A 21,553-nucleotide genomic window follows, 5' to 3' on the forward strand; every position below is an offset into this window, starting at 1 on the left:
GATAGAATAATAGGCTGTGGATATGGTGAAAAAACTTGGGCTCTTTCCTTATATCATACACTCTAATAACCCCACATGGATCACACATTAGAAAATGATGAGGTACAAAAACAGGAGTGACAAGTGTTATACTCACGGGTTGAAATTGACATGATAAAGCCTGGTAAGAACACTAAAAACCATAAAAGCACTAATAAATCTGAATGCATAAAAATTAAAGGCTATTTATGAAAGGGTGGGATGGGGAGCACCATAAAGTTAAAAGACAAGTGATAAACTGGGGAAACATAGTTGTAACCTATATGACAAAAGGATTGATAGACATTTGGTAAGGTATCTAAGAGCTTGTGCTCTAGAGTAACATTCCCTGGGCCCTGCCACTCTACACATGATGTGACATTGGGGAAATTAGCTAACTGCTCTATACCTTATCTTATTTGCAAAAGTGGGAATAAACCTCCCTTGATTAATGGTGCTATTATTGGGCATTTAAATTGGTAAAGGCATCTAGTGCCATGCTTGGCATATAATAATAATAATAGTAATAGTAACTGCTAAAATATATTGAGGCTTACTATGTGCCAGGCATTGTGCAAGCCTTTTTAAATATGTAATTTAATCATCACAGCAACCCTTCCAATGAGGAGAGTACTATTACCGCATCTTATAGATGAGAACCCTGAGATTTAGAGAGGCTCTACAATCTGACCACTAGCTAAGAAGCAGTGGAGGTAGGATTTGAGCAGAGATGGGATTCCAGACCCATCCTCTTGACATTTATTTATACCACACTGTGGCAATTCTCAAGACATCTTAGCTTTCTTTTCCTTAGGTCTTGAGACTGTTTAACCTTGACAGTTAATTAGACTTTCACGCCCCTCTCAGTAGATGTATGAATTTAGCTCTTCAAATGTATAAGGTTGCCATCTCAGAGAAAAGAAGCCTTATAGAAATTCATTACATAAAGAATTAGACTTTCCTTGGTATACTCTATAACACCAACTATAATGTCTATGGTAGTTTTGCCTAACATACTTGTTGGGGTACTTTCTTTCAGTTTTATCTTGAGAAAATAAAAAATCAGGAATGACTTTACCCTCACACTTAGTGAACATTAAACTAGCTAAGGTAGTAGCAAAGACAGATATTTGAGATATTAAACAGAAATAATACTGGAAGTTGCATTTTCATTCAAAAGTAATTTCAGATTTCTTATTAGGAAGTTAAATTGATTTTTTTTTATATTTAGGGAGCTTTTTAACTTTTTTTGATTTGTGAGCATAATTTATTCAAATTTCAGTTCACATTATAACAGAGTAAAGTTTCTTTTGATAGTCTTAAAATTGAATTGAAAACTCTTATGAACTACATATATTTAAAGACAGAGGCTACCATCTCTCTCTTTCTTTTGATGGATTACAGCCAAGGTTTAATCTAGTTATTCAGAACAATCTGAAAATACTTTTTGTATGGTATTAAACATTTTTCTTCATAGTAATATAGTGTTAAATCATTTAAAACCTAATTTGAACAGAAAATAGTGAATCAGACTCATGATTTATGTTTCTTTAATCATGAAGAAGAATTGACTTATAGGGACATGAAAGGTTTTAGCTCTATGCCTTAAGTATGATTTCTTAAAATTACTGGATTTCCAGGGAACACTTTTCTTGATTGAAATACCTTATTTATCCCTCTAGCTTTTTACTGATCAATGATAAAGAAAGAGGGACACTAAATACCCTTAAGAGAAACCTTGCTTAATACATAATAATGTATAATGTATAATAAATATTATATTTAATACTTAGCTTGTCCACCACCACTGTTTCTTATCTGGATCAAAGCATCAAATTAGGTTGCAAAGAAGGCCTCTGAGCAACCAAAATAATTCTAACCACCTCCATTAAAAAAAAAAATCTATGAAGAGTCCCAACCTCACCACCACTACCACCACCCTCACTAGCTCTCACGTATTTCCTTGTTTTGTTATTTTTCCTAGATTCTAACATGCTTGGATGCTAGGTTTCTACGTCTACAGAAGTTTAGGAGGAGGAAGAGGTGCTATAGGCAATCAAGCAGACAGCCAGAGGTGATCACTGGCATCTGATAACAAGAGAGGCTACGGGAGAACTTTGAAAGCAGACATTAGAATACAAAAATTATAGCTATCTGGGGTCATTTAATGTAGGATCAGTCATATCCAGTTTTCTCAGCCCTGAGAGAACCATTGTATTACAGAATTAATATAATAAGCATCATGAAAAGATGAAATTACAGTCAGTAAATGTCAGCATTTACCAGTCTCCAGTATTCAGTCTGACAGTGGTGCCTCATTCTTATAAGAAGTAGGGGTTTGGGCTTGATCCTTGAAGATTCACGTGCCTCCACTTGCTCTTGCTTCATTAGATAAATGTTAGGATTTTCTGACCCTCCTTTTTATCTCACATTTTCACCTGGAAGTCTGTGAATCCAGTTTCTGCCCAGGCCCTCATGATCTAGGTTCTCTTGGCCAGGCTCTCATCTGAACTTATGGTTTCTCTGTAACTACTGATGCGGGGTCTCCATTTCCAAGGAAACATCTCATGGATGCTGGAGTCTTGAGTTTCACTCTTGGATGTGCCCGTCCAGCCATATATGTTCCCTTTACTAGACTAGGTGTTTCTTAGTCAATGATTAAGGGAAGTACTGTAGAGTATCTATGATTAGTCGAGTTTTAGAAATTCTATTTTACCCTACTCATAGTTTTCTTCCTTCTTCATTCCTATTAGAATGTTTTAACCAGAGCTAACTGCCCAACCTAATTTGGACACTTGCGATCAAAAAGATCCTATATTACCAGATTTTTGTTACTATAGCAGAGATGAAAAGAATGGGTATATGCTGCTGGAATCAGGAAATCCTAGTCAACATTGCTTTGTCCAGTAATGTTTAGTCCCCTTTCTTTTATAGGGGTTTCCAATAATGAGTATACACTACATATTAGAAATAGTTTCACCCTGAAGAGATTTTTTTTAAGTTCCTTGCTCAAGATCGTAATTCATCCATTAGGTATACCAAAAATGTAATCAGTGCTTCTACTGTATCACCTGTAACATTTTCTGTATTAAGACTTGTTAATGGGGGCGCCTGGGTGGCTTAGTCGGTTAAGCAACCAACTTTCGCTTAGGTCATGATCTCGCGGTTCGTGGGTTCGAGCCCCGCGTCGGGCCCTGGGCTGACTGCCAGCTCAGAGCCTGGAGCCTGTTTCAGTCTGTGACTCCCTCTCTCTCTGACCCTCCCCTGCTCACGCTGTCTCTCTCTCTCTCTCCTAGAGATAAATAAAAACCATTAAAAAAAAAATTAAAAAAAAAAAAAAAGACTTGTTAATGGCCCATCCCCCTCTGTTAGTATCAGATCCATTACTTCCAATGCTGGTTGTTAGGGTCTATCTACCCGGAGTCCCCAGGGTTAATTAAAAGGTGAAAATATTTTGAAGGTATATCAACTTTTGTGTTCCACTTAACCTAGTGTGACAGAACAGCTTTGCAGCACTACATAGGTTATCCAGCAGCTCAGGCTGCAAAGGCTTTCTTTACCCTCCCTCATTGATATATAAGGGTTATATATAAATAGATATACAGAATATAGTATTTTTTCAGATGCTTAACCATCCCATTAATATTATTGGAAGGAGAGACTACTTTCTTAGAACAGGATTCTGAACAGGCTTTTAACATTGCATGTTTGATCCTTGAACTGACTTTGGTGATATGCCCACTCTTGGAGCCCAAGTTTATGTTGTAGGATGGTTTGGACTGATGTCTTCAATTCTTCCATTGGCAGTCTTAGGATCAATTTTTGTAAGTTTTTCTTTCCCTTGGGACCATTTATTACCTCTATAAACTAGACTGAGACTCCCTAACAGGCTGTAAACTCTTTGTAGGCAGGGATTAAATCCTTTTATCTTCCCACGCCAAACACAGTACCTGAATTCTTGCATTGCCTGTTGTAGGAGCTTTACAAATGGCTTATTGGTAAATTAATTAATTATAAATGAGATTTCTGGGTAGCCTGTGTCTTACTGAGCTTCTAATTATTTCTTCAGCATTAACTAGAAAATGCAATTTCCCAAGAGGTATGCTTTATCTTAGTTAATGTTTTTCAGACAGGGATTGCAAATTTGTCATGATGATATAAAATTTTGATTAAATGAAAACAGTTTATTTCTCTTTTTACTAATATCTCCACATAAAATACCATTTGTTAAATAGAAGTACAGTTGGAAAGGAAAGTTTTTCTCAAGTTATTAACAAAGGCATGGTATAGTTTTAAAATGATTTCTATTTCATATGTAGGGCTTGCTCGGTTAATGTATCCACTTATTAGGCATTAGGAAAATTTGAGGAATGAGGTTATGAAATAGATGTGCAAATATGGAAATAGAAGGAGACTGTATAGTTTGAATAAGTTAATGCCACTCTACCAAGCCTAATGTTCTCTTTTTGCCCTTTCTTCATTTAGTAACTAGGCCATTTCCCCTCAATATATTAACTGCGGCCTAGGAGGCAGTGAAGACATTTGAGCTGCTATATTAAAATTTTAAGATTTTGGAAGTAGGAGTTTGCAAATCATTGCTTAAGGGAACCAAATAATAACTTAAGAATAAATGCAACTTTCTAAAGGGCTCAATATAAAGCAAATAGTAGTTTATGCACTGGGATGCCTTAATGCAGTGTTTGTAAGTGTAGCCCTGTATCTTACTAACTCTTATGATTCCAGTCTGATTCAGACAGGGCCACTGCCACCCATTCACCTTGGCTAAAATGAGAAAAATGTGCCCTTCCTTGAGGAACATTTTTGAGTATGTTATGGACAACTTGAATAACCCTCTGAGTTCAGGCTTGAAGAAAGTGGGGCTATGGATGCGTACCTTCTCCAGCCTTGTCTGGTGATTTGGGACTCCACCCTCCTGTAGGGAAGGGAAGGAAGAGTGAGGGGAATTGAGTTGAGGAACACTGGCTCTGGGATTTAATCAGGAGTACCCAGCTTCAGTTCACCAAATAGTGGTTCTTTAAAGCAGGCTTATTTTTAAATCAGTGATCAGAACATCTACATTCTATTATGAATCATACAACACTGCTGCTGAGAGGTGATGCCCCTTTGGCTCAGCCTGGCTCACTGGGCTTGGGATGTGGGAACCCATAGCCCTGGCAGGAGCGAGCCTGTGTATATACCACACGCATACCCCAAACGTCAGAGCTCATGCACCACTGGCGGTGCACACATCCGCCCACCCCACCCCCATTCCCATCCGTCTACCTAGAGCCAGGCACAGGCACTGGGGTATGCCAGTGAGTGAGCAAGCCCCTGGCTCCTCCGAGTATATGCTTGCTGTGGGTGCTAGGGTGGAGATACAGGATGGAGAACTTCCCCATGGCTTAACGTTTCAACCGGGAGACTCAGTGTCTCTGCTCCTGCTGTCACATAGTCTGAGAAAACTTCATACCTGTCTGCTTTGTGAATGCTGCCAGTCCCTCTCCAGCTCTGGTGCTCTCGTGCTACCCACGTTCAATTTATGTAGATGGAGGTAGCATTCTGCTAGTACTCAAAATTATACAATGTTTCTGTATTAAAGTGAGCACTCTAATGTTTAAAACAGAATCTTGAACATTTTTCACTTTCCACATTTTACCTAAAGTAATGCTAATATTTTTTATAGTTCTGGGTTTTCTAAGTAGAATATACCATATACTGTAAAATGTAAAAGCATGTATTAGTCATCCATCCTCTAGTTGTGTGGTTAGAACCATATAGCCCCCTGAATTTCTGAACAAAAAGCAACACATGCTCCTTTTAAGACTCGGAATCTGTTCAGGACTTGCTAACATGATCTAGGAGGAAGGAGAGAGAGACTTTCTTATGCCAGCAGTGCTCTAGAGACTCAGTCAGGACTCCAAAGACCCTAAAGACCTCAATCTCCCACCAAAATACAAATCCTGATATAAGGTTATTCTTATACTTAGTGTTAGACTGGATTGGAAAGACTTGTCTAATGAGCTTTCGTTTTAAGAAATGTCTTTAAGTGACATAAATTCACATTAAGCATGTAATTTCACTATGAGGTTATTTATATAATCTTTCACTTTTAAGTTTTGCATTAGGAGAAATTTCAAACATACACAGAAGTGCAAGATAGTGAACTCTTATGTAACATTACCCAGCTTCCACAGTTAATAGTTTGTCAGCCATGACAGCCCCCCCGCCTTTTTTCCTTTACCCTTAATAAGTATCAAAACTATCTTAAAAACTTTTTTAAATGTTTTATTTATTTCTGAGAGAGAGAGAGAGACAGCATGAACAGGGGAAGATCAGAGAGAGAGAGGGAGGTACAGGATCTGAAGCAGGCTCCATGCTCCGTGCTCTGAGCTGGCTGTCAGCACAGAGCCCGACACGGAGCTTGAACCCACAAACCATGAGATCATGACCTGAGCCGAAGCTGGACGCTTATCCGACTGAGCCACCCAGGCGTCCCTATCAAAAGTATCTTAAGTAAGTTTCAGACATCATGTCCACTTACCTATAAATAGTTAAGCATTTATCTCTATTTATAGGGCCTTGTTTTTAAGCATAACCATCATGCTATTATAATACCTATAAAATCTCTAATAATTCTTTATATCCTCTAATACTCTTCCACGTTCAGATTTCCCTGATTGTCTCAAAAGCATCTTTTTACAGATTGTTCAAACTAGAATCCATATAAGGTTTATACATTGTATTTGGCTGTTTATGTCTCTCAGGTCTCTTTTTTTTTTTTTCCTATGGTAATAAATTTTTATATGTTTCCCTTACATTTTCTTACAACTTATCAAGGAAGCTTAAAGGAAAAGTTGCTACCAAAATTAATGTGTTAGGCTTTATCTTTGCGTGCGTGAGCAGGGAAGGCGCAGAGGCAGAGGAGATAGAGAATCACAACCAGGTTCCTCACTGTCAGTGCAGGAGCCCGAAGCAAGGCTCGATCATCCCATGAACCGTGAGATCATGACCTGAGCTGAAATCAAGAGCTGGTTGCTTAACCGACTGAGCCACCCAGGCACCCAAAGTTTTATCTTTAAATCATTAATTTGTACATTCTTTACGTTTTCATATCTATACATACTTAATGCTGAAATGTGAAAGCCTAGGAAAATGAAAAAAAAAAGCTTTCCTTTTGTAATTCAAAAACGACACGAATTGATTTTATCACTCAACAGCAGAAACCAAATGCAGAAATGTGGCCCCATCCTATCTGAGTTCAAATAGATCTGTATTAAGTTACAGTTTTAAGCAACATGGTAGTTTGACCTAACCAAAATATCACTTTAATTATGAATAAAAAAATTTCTAAGTAAGGACCTCTTGGCTTCAGGGATCTTATCTTTTTTGTCGTTCAGATTTGGGGTGTATATTTCAGTATGGAAGATACAGCGGGGCCCGGGTGGCTCAGCAGGTTAAGTGTACTGGCTGTTGACTTCAGCTCAGGTCATGATCTCCTGGTTCCCGGCATCAAGCCCCGCATCTGGCTCAGAGTGCCACAGTGCACGGAGCCTGTTTGGGATCCTCTCTCTTGCCCCTGTGTCTGCCCCTCCCCTGCTCATGTTGCGCTCTCTCTCAAAATAAATAAATAAGCTTAAAAAAATTCAAACTGAGGCAATGTTTTCTTACCAAACGTGTGAATGTTTGTATCTCTTTTATGGTTACCAATTAACATACTTGTTGATTTGATAATATTCCCCTTGAGTTGACTCTGATATCTCAAAAGCATTGTTTTTTGTCAGAATGGTTGAATTATATATTTGCTTCTTTCTGAAAATACTTATTTTGTTATTCTACCAGGTCTGGGCATTGTTTTCTTTCATCATGGATAGGAGGACAGATAAGAACTTCTTCTGCCACTGTAATTTTAACACTACCATGCTTGATATAAATTGTGCAGTCCTGCTAAAATGCCTCAAAATTTTACCATTTCTTTTTATAAACTCTCAATCTTGTGATATCTTTCCTTTCTTAGGATATGAACGAGTCTGCCAAACAAGAAGATATTTTGGAATCCACAACAGATGCTGCGGAATGGAGTCTCGAAGTGGAACGTGTACTACCACAACTGAAAGTCACGATTAGGACTGACAATAAGGTACAGAAGACAGAACGCGTTTGGTTCATATGGATCTTCATAAGGCAGTTTCAGGGTCTGAGGCACTCCCATCATACAGATGACTTAAGGGGGTAGGATTCCGTTTTCAGTGTTTTGTCTTAACAGATTTAGTAAATTGTTGAATGAACACATTACATAATATTAAAGAAGGAAAAAGGAGAGGACTAGATCTTTAAAGTGATTTGGAACACATCATGTTTCCCTGGGATTGAGGGGTATTTTCATAATATACTTTGATGTATTTTCTTAGAAATCATATTTTGTTTAGGTAAACAGTGAATGAAATTAGAATTTCATTACTCTGTAGCAACTGATTATAGTTAGAAAATGGTTTGGGAGCTGCTGGATGGCAGAACGGAAGATATCCCGGAAGTTGCCTTACATAATCTGATCAGTACATACGATTAAAAGTCAGATAGTAAGAAAATAATCAAAGCATTTGCATTAAGATTCAGAGACTGGGTCAGTTGAATGAATCGGCCCATTTAATCAAATTTCTGGTTCCTTTTACGAGAACTTCAGAAAAATCTATTGGGTGACTAGACAATACTGTTCTCATTAGTACTATAATAACGTCTACAAAAGGACTGCAGAGAGACATCTAGGTAAAGAAACTAAAGAGTTTCCATCCCTGGAGGCAGGAGAAGAGCATCAGCATTATGAAACAAGGTTCTAGGGAAGCTTGTTACTCTGAGAATATGAACCTGAATCTACCCCCAAAGATTGCTGTTTTCAGAGGGCCTTAGAAACAAATTTATTCTTAGATTGTCTGGATTTGGGCTTGTAAAATTGTGTCCTGGAGAAGGTAAGAGGTAGCCTAGACTCCTAGGATAGTCCTAGAATAGGACAAAGGCAGTAAAGGTTTTGCTAGACTGAACAGCTGTGGAACTAACTTAAAGAAAAGTGGGCAAATCGTGCATCCTGTTTATCATGTATTTATCCAGACATTAGTATGTAGCCATTATTTGACTACATTAGGGACAAATTGTTTGCTGGCATATCTCATATATAAATATGTATTAATATGTATTTACATATGGGATATGCCAACAAAGAATCAGATTTCTTCACTGATTTGATCTCTGCTAAAAGTCACAATTTGCAAAAATGTGATTTTTTTTGGTAAAAATGTAATTTCTAATTCTTTGGTTTTATAAGAACAGACTTCATACAATTAAAAATTACTATTATTGTGATTCTAGTTAGAATGACATGTTAAAATAACTGTGTAGTTAGGAACTTTCAGGTACATCTTAATCCCATAAGGAAACCAATTTAATTTATTTAATTTTCAAGCTAAGTAACTCTTGAAATCCAGCATCTCATTTAGAACCTAATAGGATCACACAGGAGTGTTTTTTAAAGCATGGTCATTGATTTCTACATAACAGGAGTAACAGAATAAAGGAAGAATATAAATATAACTGCTAACACATACAGTTTTGCAAAACTAAGTACTGTTCAAATTTTACTACAAACCAATATTGTAGTAATCAGAATCCTGGGTTCTTAGAGAGTCAGTGATCTCTTGATTTGGAGAAGAATGAACTAGGTGAAAGTTGGACTCAGTCTAGTGCCATACATTAACCAGCCTTGATCTTTTGAGTATATATTGTGGCAAATTAAAAGTCAGACTTTACCAGCAACATTCCAAAATGTCAGATAGATAAAGTTGTGAGAGTTTTTTTTTCTTGATAATGAATATCATTTTGAATTTAAACTTTCTAAAAATAATTTATTTTCTTCCATTTTTTTCTGTTCGATAGCACTGGTAGTTTTATCTTATTTTTAATTTAATTTATTTATTTTGAGACAGAGAGAAGTAGAACATGAGCATATGCATGACCTGGGAAAGGGCAGGAAGGGAGAGAGAGAATCCCAAGCAGGCTTCATGCTGTCTGATACAGGGCTCACGGGGCTCCATCTCAGGAACCATGAGATCATGACCTGAGCCAAAATCAAGAGTTGGATGCTTAACTGACTGAGCCACCCACACACCCCTGAATTTAGATTTTTGTGGTAAAATATGCTGACCTAAAGTTACATCTGATTGTTTTTTCAGAATTCTTTGCCAGATCATTTGGTCTTTGTGCTTAGTATTTCACAAACTCTTCTAAGTATATCAGAGGTATCAAATAGGAAATATGGGTCTTGGGCCAATTTATTCAGCTTACTTAAGAAAAATGAAATTATAAATTGATTTGAGAAAATAAAGGGCTAGTAAGATATTTTTCATGTCTCGTAAATAAAAGTAATCTGGTCATGTGTGAGGTTTCTTCTGCTCACCAACCTCCTTATCAGAAGAGGTTGACTCCAGCTTCATGGTACATCCCATTCTTCTTCCACTCCTGACTTGACAGAAACCAAACCCTCCCCTTTACTTTTGGCCAAAATAATTACCTTTCACTCAACACAGGCTATTGAGGACATTGAGAGATTTCAACTTTGTGTTTGAAGGGAAAATGAGCTGTTTTCAGATCAATGTGTTTTACTGATAACTGTTAACAGTTATCAATGTGTTTACTGATAACAGGTAATTACCCCCCACCCCCCGCAGAAAAAAGTAAATCTCGATTTCTTTTTTTTGTTGTTGTTTTGATGAGATGCTCTCATATACTAATATTTATTTTATATTCTCCATAATGTTGAAATTAGATTTTTATTGCAAGACTAGATGATTCTTTTTTCTGGCACACTTGTTACTATTGCCAGTTTTCAAAGAATGCAAACCAATTTTAATATTAGCTTAAACAAATTACAACTGGGAAGATAAATGTTGCCAAAAATGCAAATAGTATGTTCCACAATTGAAGGTGAAGGACTTTTGTCGTATGTTAACTTGAATGGACTATATTAGTAGTTCCCTTTTAGAGTTGGTTTAGAGAATGCTCCTGGTGATTAATTCTAGAGTAATCAATACCCAGAGACCAAATCAGATTTGCCCCAACTCGGAATAATGTGTCTAAAGACATGGTCAGAAGTTCTGCCAAGAAAGTCAATAAAGTCAACCAGGTCCTGAGTCATTCCATTCTAGTTAATGCCTCAGTTATGACCAGGTGAGGAAGGCTCTGGAGTCCATTCCTTAGAAGGGCAGTGTGAGGACAGCCAGACTAGAGGAGACATCAGTGCCACCTAACCAACTTGTCTACGAGTGTTGTTAGTACACTAAGACTGTATATCCTGTACTTTTTGTTCTTTCCCTCCATAGTTGTTTTCTCTTTATATCTCTTTCCCTTTCTTCTTCTGTGTTTTTATCTCTTTTATTTTTTTTTATTAGACCCAGTAGTGGTGACCACACGTGTTACATAAGTACTCCGGTGGAATTTAAAACTAAGAGCAAACATCTGTGACTATAATCAGACTAAATTTAAATCTGTAACTGGTCAAGAATTGTCTTAAACTGAGTCTTTTCCAAATACACTTTTGTTTTTCATTATAAGAATAATACGGGAACAATTCAAGGGGAAAGGGCCTAGGCAGTGTGCTGTGAATTAGAGGCTAGCAATCCCATGTTCAGTTTCACTATCAATTCCTGATTTACTGAGCCAAAGTTTCAGAAGCTGAGTGGAGCTATGGCAGCCACGAATACGAGAAGATAGAGCCTATCTCACACATCTTCCCTTGGCACCTAGAATTCATATTTCTACCGCTTATTAGATGTGCGTTCCAGGGCAAGCTACTAAACCTCTCTGTCCCTCCTTTTCCTAATTGCTAAAATGGGACTAATTATATTTCTCAACTCACAAAGCTGTTGTAAAGCACCAAGAACAGTGTCTGAGACAAAATTAATGCCTAATAATAAATGTTAATTATTATTAAATTACAGTATTGTTATAATATTATTGTGATCTGCCATGCTGGTCTTGTATTCAGTTCCTATATCAGCATTCAGGAAGAATTTACAAAATATCTGCACTAATGCTTCCATCATGTAAGGGAATATTTTAAAACATCAGCCTTATATTCTTACATGGGGATGTAATCAGTTTCATTTAAGTGTCACTTCGGTAAATAATTTCAGGGTTTTTTTTTTTTTTCCTTAGTAAAGTTAAATATAAAATGATAATAACTGACATTTACTAAGTGTTCACCATGTGCCAAGTGCAATTCTTAACATTTCACATATATTAACTCATTTAATCCTTTCCACTGCCTTATTAGATACAGGTACCTTTCACTCTAGGGGAGGAACTAATATACAGTGAAGTGAGGTTAACTTGCCTTTGTCTAGTAAGTCGCACATGGGATATTTGAACCTACAACCTAGGCTCTTACCTGTCCGATAAGTGATAATATAGCATACTGGTTAAAAGCACAAATTCTGAATCCAGGTTGCTTGAGTACAAATCCTGGCTCTAATACTTACTATCTATTGGACCCTGTGGGCAAGTTTCAACCACTCTGTGCCTCAGTTTCCTCATCTGTAAAATAGAGTTCATTATAAAACATACCTCAAAGAGTTATCGAAAGGATTAAATAGATTAACATATCTTAAGCACTTAGAATGGTGCCAAAAGACTCACTTAATATATATTGACCACTATTTCCATGTGCTTTTATGTATATAGTTGAGATTATACCTTCTTTAAATTTTTTTTAACTTTTATTCATTTTTGAAAGATGGAGAGAGACAGAGCATAAATGGGGGAGGGGCAGAGAGGGAGGGAGATTAAGAATCTGAAGCAGGCTCCATGCTCTGAGCTGTCAGCACAAAGCCTGATGTGGGTTCAAACTCACAGACCCACAGACCACAAGATCATGACCTGAGCCGAAGTCGGATGCTTAACCAACTGAGCCACCCAGGTGCCCTTAGATAATACCTATTAAAAACATAATGGTATATCATGAGCAGTTCCAAACATCCTTTAAAATTATAAGCATAACTTTAGCTGAGTGGCAGGTAGCAGAGATGGCTTGGCCAAGCCCAGCAGGTTGGGGTCCAGCCAGGTCTAAGATCTGGGTGGAGGAATGACCAGAGAGAGTCATGCCAAAGCTGATGGTTAGAGTATGGGCAAGCATAAGGACTGTGAGATATGAGATTACTGACCAATAGCAAGAAATTGAATCTGCCAGTGAGCCATTTTAGAGAAACAAGTGGTTATTGCAGGTGGAAACACTTTGTGACATTTATTGAAGGATAGTATTTTCCTTCATGACTGAAACATTTTTAATTCCATAATAGTAATTTTTAAAAAAAAACTTTTAAGTGAATCAGTTGACAGTTGCTGAGTGGACTAATAATAGCGTTAAGAATGAACTGCCAGAGAATTCTTCATGTCCCATAATTTCTGGGGAATTAGAAGATGTAGTTGCATATTCATATAAATTCATTTTCTGTATTATTAATTTTGAGTCAGTATTTAATGCTGTTTCTTGAAGACAATCCACCTATCATTTTTTAGTTTTCTTCTTGTTATTATAAAGTACAAGCCCATACGTGACTTTGTGGAAATAAACAGACCATCTAAACAAGAACAAAGACTGTTTATTCAGAGCTTTATATGGTAAGGGAGTTAGCCACCGTCGCTTGCATTTGGCAGAGACTTAAAGGCAGGCAGGAGAATTTAAAAGATATACGGTGGGAAAAAGGAAAGGTTTCAGAAACGTTCAGATATGACTGGAGATTTGGGGGCAGACTAACTAGAAGCAGAGCCTCCGAGGTGACTGGGTAGGGTGATGTGTGGCTTTGTCTGGTTGGTCCTGTATTGGAAGCAAGTGGGTGGGGAGAAACATTTGAGAAGCTGGCCGCTACTAAGAGCTGACCCCTTAGACTCATTTCACAAGAAGGTTATGGTTTGACTTCCTGGACTAGTCGTTGCAGAATGTGGGTCAGAACTCTCTCTCTCTCTCTCTTTTTTTTTTTTTTTTTAAGTTTATTTATTTTTGAGACAGAGACAGAGCACGAGCTGGGGAGGGGCAGAGAGAGAGGGAGACACAGAATCTGAAAAAGGCTCCAGGCTCTGAGCTGTCGCACAGAGCCCGATGCGGGGCTCAAACCCACGGACTGCGAGATCATGACCTGAGCCCAAGTCGCAGCCTAACCGATTGAGCCACCCAGGTGCCCCTAGAACTCTCTTTAGTATAACAATCAGGCCTTTGTCTGTTGTTCATTTGTATTTTCAGTTTCTCAGCGTCATCCATTGAACTGAGGGAAAATGGCTTTAGTGATCAGTCTTCTCTATCTTTATCAGAATGACTTTGTTCAAGTCAAGGGTTTTTACCATAATAGAAACCAAGTAAACATTAATAATATTTATTCCTGTTCCCCAGAAATCAGGAAGAGCAGAAAGTGTGAAATCGGTTTTCAGTTAAACCTTACATAGGCCCTTTTCTTCAATTATACGGTATTTATTCCTAAACAATTATATATTATAATGATTTAATATGAGGTATTTAATGCAATGATCAAATGTTCTATCATGCTTTAATGCCCTGTGGATATTATAATTAAAATTTTAATGACTTAAATTGATTTTTTTCCAAATTATAATTAAATGTTTCCTACTTTGTTGTTTTAAAAGATAGTTGGCTAAGTACCCCCTTCATTCCTCCAAAATGTCTCCTACTGATTATGTAAATCTTTAGGTTCTTTACAAGAATTTAGATAAAGAGATTATATATTTTTTGAAAGGCTTTGGAAGTACTACAGCATGTGTTTCCAATTATTTCAAGTCTTTGATTCATTTGCTGAACTGCTTTTTTACATCCTTACCTGTTTTTCAGTGTCTAACTTTCCCAGAGTACAGTTGTAAAAAACAAACAAAAAAATCTCAAAAAACCATAAACTTTAAATTTCAACTCCAAACAATTGGATTTTCTTTTAACGTAAATAAACCATAAGGTGTTGCCTTGGGTAATTCACAGCAAGAAACCTTTCGGGAAGAGTCATTGTGCTAAGGATGGAATCCTTGCAATAGTCTTGAGCCCTTGGGCTCTCTAGTCATTGTGAGAGCTAAAACCTAAGAGGGAGGAGAGAGCCTTTATTAATCAGCAGGTGGAATTCCATTTAAATGAACCTGGAGGGACCACAGAATTACTATATTAGATCTAAGTCTCTTTAAATTGGAAGCCAAATCCTGCAGAAAATGTACAATAGTAGGCTTTCTCTTTTTACCCTTATAGAGGAATCTGTATCTGGAAGCAAGAGAAGAGGGGTATTTTTCTCATTCCAGAGCAGTGGAGAGAGTAACTTGCTTTGACCTCTGCCAGTGCAGTGTTTGGATGCACTAAAAGAAGAATGTTAATAAAATTGAGCTTTCTAAATGTTTCTGACCTGCAGGGATTTATGAATTGTTATAGTTTGGAAATAAAGAGCATTTCTTAAAACTTGTACTCTAGTTGCTGGATAAGGCTGTATTGATAGGTTTCTTGGATCCATGAGCACACAGGTAGAATATATTCTATGGGCTGGGATACAAGAATACATTTTATGTACAGATTAGTCATTAAGATGAGGTTCTGCCTGTTATTTGAATAATAGAGAAATTAATTTACAATTTAAAGATTTTCTGATAGACAGACCATTTATTGAGAAATAGTCACATAATTTAAAAAAATAAGGCACCAAATAAAAAAACCCAGCTTTTACATTTACCAGTAACAAATGTAAATACAGGTGGCAATAAGTTGGTCTCCATGAGGCTCCATGCAGGAGTAATAGCTCCAATTACTGTCACAAATGTTTGTAATCGTATCTGTTGCTGCCAGACAATAAATGCTTTTTAATATAGTAAGGCCATAAATGTACATGCTGCTGTTGTTTAAACAAAATACAATTTTCAGCAAATTTATCCTTGAAACACCTGCTATAATCAAAAAGAGGTGAATGCTATCAAAATAAACTGCCTAAATTAACTAGACACATACATTTTTAGAGCAGCTTGCATGATTACTCAACTGCCACGTTGTCTCAGAGAATGAGGGGGAATATTCACTGATGGACTTTTACAGGCAGGCTTTCTTTAAAGGAGACTACAAAAAAAACCCCAAAACCCAGAATATTGCTTTGGATTTTTGTGTTATTTTTAAAACATGGTGTTATTTTGTGGACGTAAAGTTGTTTTTGCTATTTCTCTTTTTTTTCCTTAAGCTGATCAAATGTTTTTTTTTTTCTTTTTAGCATATGGGTCACGGACAGATATCAGGGTTGTGGAAAAGAATACTGTGCTTAAAATTATATATGTAAAACTACTGCATAGGGGTGGAGAAAAACCCGGCCATCGTTAAGCAACTGGAGATTTTTAACTGCTTCTGTCATGGTCTTGTTGAACGTTCAGGATATTCTGTTTAAAGATAGTTGATGATGCCTTCCTTCCTATTTACCCTCAGTGTGATAAATGTTTCAACCGGATCGGGAGAAAAGCTTCATTTATCACAAGTTGAAATAGGAGAACAGATGTTTATGCTTTAGAGATTACCATCAGCTCTAACTAAGGAGCTTCAACAGTGGTAGCAGATTTTAAGGAAATAACTAATAAAGACTGTTTGTTATGTAAACACTGCAGAGGAAAGTTACTAATGCCTCACAGCAGGTATACCTCAAGTAGGCATTTGTGATTGAGAGCAGTAAATTAATACATATTGATTATAATTAAAATTTCTAGACTTCCTAAATATTTCATTATTGCAAAGTATGATTTAATGTTTCCTTTAAATTACTTAATGTAGAATATGAATTGAAACAGAAACCACTTGTCATATGGACCTCCCTATGAAATGTAATTTTTAATTGGGTTGATTCATTTTTCCAATCAATGATATTGGAGTAGTTCTCACTACCACTAACATTTTGTTCCCATAGTCTTTATCCCATTACATTTGATTCTGTCTTCCTTAAGCCAAGGCAATCTTTTATGTTTCTTGGTTCTACAAATATGCAGACGGCTCTATTTATTTTTCAGGTTTTTTGTTTTGTTTTGTTTTGTTTTTTGAGTATAATAGGGGATCAAAGTTTTTGATCAGTAGATCCTTGAAGTTGAGAGGGACTGTCAAGGTTATGTCTTCTGGCTATCTATTGTGTTACTCGCAATGAAATAATTACATTCTGATTTGGCATAAGAGTGTGTCTGTCTGTATTCTCAGAAGGGCCCCATTCACTCCCAGTCTGCCTTGCCAGATCTCTTCTTTGGCCTTCCAGCTCCTTCTCAAGTCTGGAAACCCTCACTCAGGAGATTTTTATGGTCATCTAAAAGGGGTGAGGACGGAATAAGCATGAAAAAATAAGTCAGATTCAACATATGAAAACACTTTAGTAACAGATGGTAGTCAGTACAGATAATAATCTCTGAGCACACATTAGAAAGGCAATTATTTAACAAGGTATTTTATTTAGAGATTATAGATCTCCAGTTTCAGTTCAATTACAGGCAGGTGTGAGAATACTAGTGACTGTTATGATAACCTTCACTAACCCTCTGTGTATCCTGTCTTACTTTTCTCTACAACAGGAGGAATATCTAGAAAGCAGGAACTTTCCTGAGGAAACACATATTTCCAGCAATAGTGGAAATATTCCCACTCCCTGCAGCAAATATACATGTACAACATCCCATACATACATACTCCACTTCTATCCCATATATACATACTCCATTCCTCTTAAGTCCTATGTTTAGTTCTTTGACTACTTATAAAGAAAAAGCATGTTTTCATACTACAAGGGTATACCACAGAAGACTTGAAGCTCTGGGAGTTAAAGAAAAATGGCACATTTAAAAATTCAGCAAAGCTACATTTTGTAATTATCGCACAACCTGATCGGCATTTTGTATTAAGAAAATCACAACCTGATGGACATTTTTCATTCAGTTTTGGGGTGCCTGGGTGGCTCAGGCGGTTAAGTGTCCAGTGTCAGCTTAGGTCATGATCTTCCAGTTGGTGAGTTCAAGCCCTGCATCAGGCTGTCAGCTCAGTGCCCAGCTCAGTGCCCACCCGGGGTCCTCTGTCCCCTTCTCTCTCTGCCCCTCCCCAGCTTGTGCTCACTTCCCCTCACCCCGTCTCTCAAAAATAAACATTTTTTAAGAATTTAAAAAGAAAGTCAGTGAGTCTCATGAAAAAAAATATTTAATGGACAGTCTCTCTCTTTCTCTGTCACACATACACAAATACGTACACAAATGTGAGCTGTGATGAAGCTGAAAAATTAATGATTAGAGCAAGAAGCAGAGACTGCGAACTTATTTGTGCAAAGTGGCAAAAAAAGTATTTAGTTAATGCTGTGTTATTACGGAAGGGAGTGTTCTGGGTGGAGGATGGAGATCTGCTGCTCTTATCCCTGCTTTGAAAGCATGATGAGTTATCATCCCGCCCCAGCAACATTTGCTACAGTGAACTTAGGCATATGCAGCCACCTCTGTGAAGCCTTTTCCATGTCACATGGTTTCCTGCCATTGCATTCCCAAAGAATTTAGTCATTGGCCATAGATGGGGTATTAAACATGCCACAGGAACTTCACTACTCCACTTTGAAATCTTGAGACCAGTCACTTTTGGACTGCCGCTCAGACTTGGCCCTACCTCTCTCAACCTCTACAGCTACAGTTATAACGTTAATAACTATCTCTCCCCGTGGTGGAAACAGAGGTGACATGTCCAGATCCCCTTATAAGCATTGCCTTGCTGCTCAGCCACAGAGAGCGTGGCTGCCTAGCCCAGGTCATGCCCTTCCAGAGTATCCCACATCTGGGTTTCTGTGAGTTGTTTATAGTATTATACATAATACTGCTTTGAAAACTCTTGTACAATGTCATTTGGTAAACATATGTGCACATTTCCAGTAGAAATTCCACTAGGAGTAGAATTGCTAGGTCACAGTGCATATCTATGCCAAATAGTGTTTGAAAGTTACTAAAAATTTATATTCCTCCCAGCAGTGTGTGAAAGTTCCAGTTGCTCCATATCTTTATCAACATTCACTATAGAGTTTATTTCATTTTTGTCATAGTAGATATGTTGTGGGCTCACTGTCATTTTAATTTGCATTTCCCCAATGACTGCTGAAGTTAAGCCCTTTTCCATATGTCTACTTGGCATTTGGATATCCTCTTTTGTCTTTTACTATTGGGTTATCTGTTTTTTCTTTTGACTTATACAAATTATTTTTATACTCTGGATATGAATCCTTTGTCAGATGTTTGTATTACAAATATGTGCTTTTTAGCTTTCCTTTTCATTCTTATTGGTGTATGATGATAAACAGTGACCTAATTTGAATATACTCAAAATGATCCTTTTTTGGAAGAAGGGAGTATGGCTAACACTTAGGTTTTATTTAAGACTCATTGCTTACCCCAGTGCTATGAAGGTATTCTGTGTTTTCTTTCTGAAGCCTTATTATTTTACATTTTGCACTGAGATCTGCAATTCACCTAGCATTGATTCTTAATGTATGGCGTGAAGTAGAACTCAATTATGTATTTGGTTTTCATATATATATATATATATATATATGCATCTGACCCCAGTGCACTGCTTTGTCATAAAAAGTGAGCATGTATGTGTAGGTCTGTATTTGGACACTGTTTTATCTGTTCTTTCATACTATTGGAAATGGTATCCTTTATTTTTTATTTTCTATCTGTTGCTGGTATATAAAAATATAATTCTGTGTATGTATGTATATACACACATCTCCAGCAAATGTGCTACAATCACTTATTTATTCTAACAATAGGCCTATCGGCTGTTTTGGATTTTCAGTGTATATAATTATATCATCGGCAATTAACATCAATCTTATTTCTTTCTTTACAAGGCTTATCCCTTTTATTTCTTTTATCTTGCCTGATATAATATTGGATATAAGTGGTATTAGCAGGGAGAAAACTTTAAATATTTCCATGTTACCAGTAAGTATGATGTTGTTAACTTTGACTTTTATAACTGTCCTTTATTGGATTGAGGAATTTCCCTTTCATTCCTAGTTTGCTGAGAGTTGTTATTATGCATGGATGTTCAGTTTTTTTTTCACCTATGAAGATGATAGGATTTATCTCTTTTTTTCCTCTTTTGTTATGGTGGATTATATTCATTGATTTCTGAGTATTAAACTAACCTTGCATTCTGGATTAAAAGCAATTGAATCATGATGTATTATCCTTTTTATATATTACTGGATTTGATTTGCTGATATTTTGTTGAGAATTTTTATATTTATGTTTACAAAAGATACTGATCTGTAATTTTTCGTGTTTTTTAGATGTCTTTGTCAGGTGTTAGTGTCATGCTATGCAGGCCTCATAAAACAAGTGGGCAGTTGCTCCCTTCCCCCTCCCACCACCCCTGTTCTCTGGTATTTCTATAAAGTTGTTATTCCTTAAATGTCTGAGAAAATTCACTGACGAAGCTGTCAGGATCTGGGTATTTCTTTGTGAAAAAGATTTCAGTTGCATATGTTTACCCTACAACCATTTTAAGCTCATTTTCTCATTATACAGTTGATATATAAATACATTCTTGGAGATATTAAAATATTACAGGTAAAGCTAAAGTCTCCTTTCACCATTACCCCCTTAAAAGTTTGTAGTTCTACTTTACTACATTTCATCAGGGAAATGATAAGGGATGATCTAGTGCCTTTGCAAGTTTGGGCTCTAGCACTGATTTGCCTGTGAGCAACTTTAAAGTAGCTCCGTCTCAATTTCCTCATCTTACTAGAGTTTTTAAGAGAGTTATATGTGATGATGTAGGGATAGTGATTAACATAGTGCCTGATACATACTAGATATTACTTGAATGTTAATGCTGAAGCTACTATTGAACATAAAAAGATCTTGGACCAGATATGACTATTGGGGAACCACTACTCTACTCCAAAGGAAGTAGAAAAAGGTTTCTAAGTAGCCAAAATAGAAATCACATAAAACTATTTATTTATAGGAGAGTCTGATAAATCTTTCTTTGGAACTTACATATAGTATGTTTCAGAGATTATCCTAACAAGGTTGGTTAAATAGACTGTTCATCCATAGCAGATTAGAAGCAGGAAATCTCCTGTAGCATATATGCTTTAGCAAAACAACCAAGCTAAGAAACATTTATTTTTATGTGCAAACTTGGATTGAAAGTTGTCAGTTTCTTGTGTTCCTTATTGAAATTGGGTGACAAAGCAAGGAAATGAAAGAAGTAGCTCAGTGTAATGGAAAATCTGTAAGTGAGAGAAAGGACATTTGGTTTCCTATTCATTTTGTAATTGACATGGTAAAAATCATACAATATCAATTTGTTATCCAATCTGTGAAATGGAGGTACAGGATTTCTTCCCCAGAGTGATCTCGAAAATCCACAGAGAAAATGAATTCAGAGTTGAAACAGAGGCCTAATGAGAAAAATGCGGTGAGGCATCTTAAATGGAGGGAGCCCAAAGTGTCTGTGCATATG

The 21,553-nt window shown here is 36.8% G+C and overlaps 1 protein-coding gene across 1 annotated transcript in view; it reads left to right on the forward strand.

Annotated features, from left to right (window-relative positions):
* Positions 1-21,553, forward strand: part of IFT57 (intraflagellar transport 57) — a 53,346-nt gene that overhangs the window by 20,547 nt on the left and 11,246 nt on the right. Inside the window, exon 6 of the mRNA XM_039244983.1 lies at positions 8,033-8,155. Coding sequence (XP_039100914.1) covers positions 8,033-8,155 — 123 coding nt within the window. The remainder of the gene's footprint in view (positions 1-8,032; positions 8,156-21,553) is intronic.

The sequence above is a fragment of the Hyaena hyaena genome, unplaced genomic scaffold, assembly GCF_003009895.1.
Source record: "Hyaena hyaena isolate Hyena2069 unplaced genomic scaffold, ASM300989v1 scaffold_251, whole genome shotgun sequence".
NCBI lineage: Eukaryota > Metazoa > Chordata > Mammalia > Carnivora > Hyaenidae > Hyaena > Hyaena hyaena.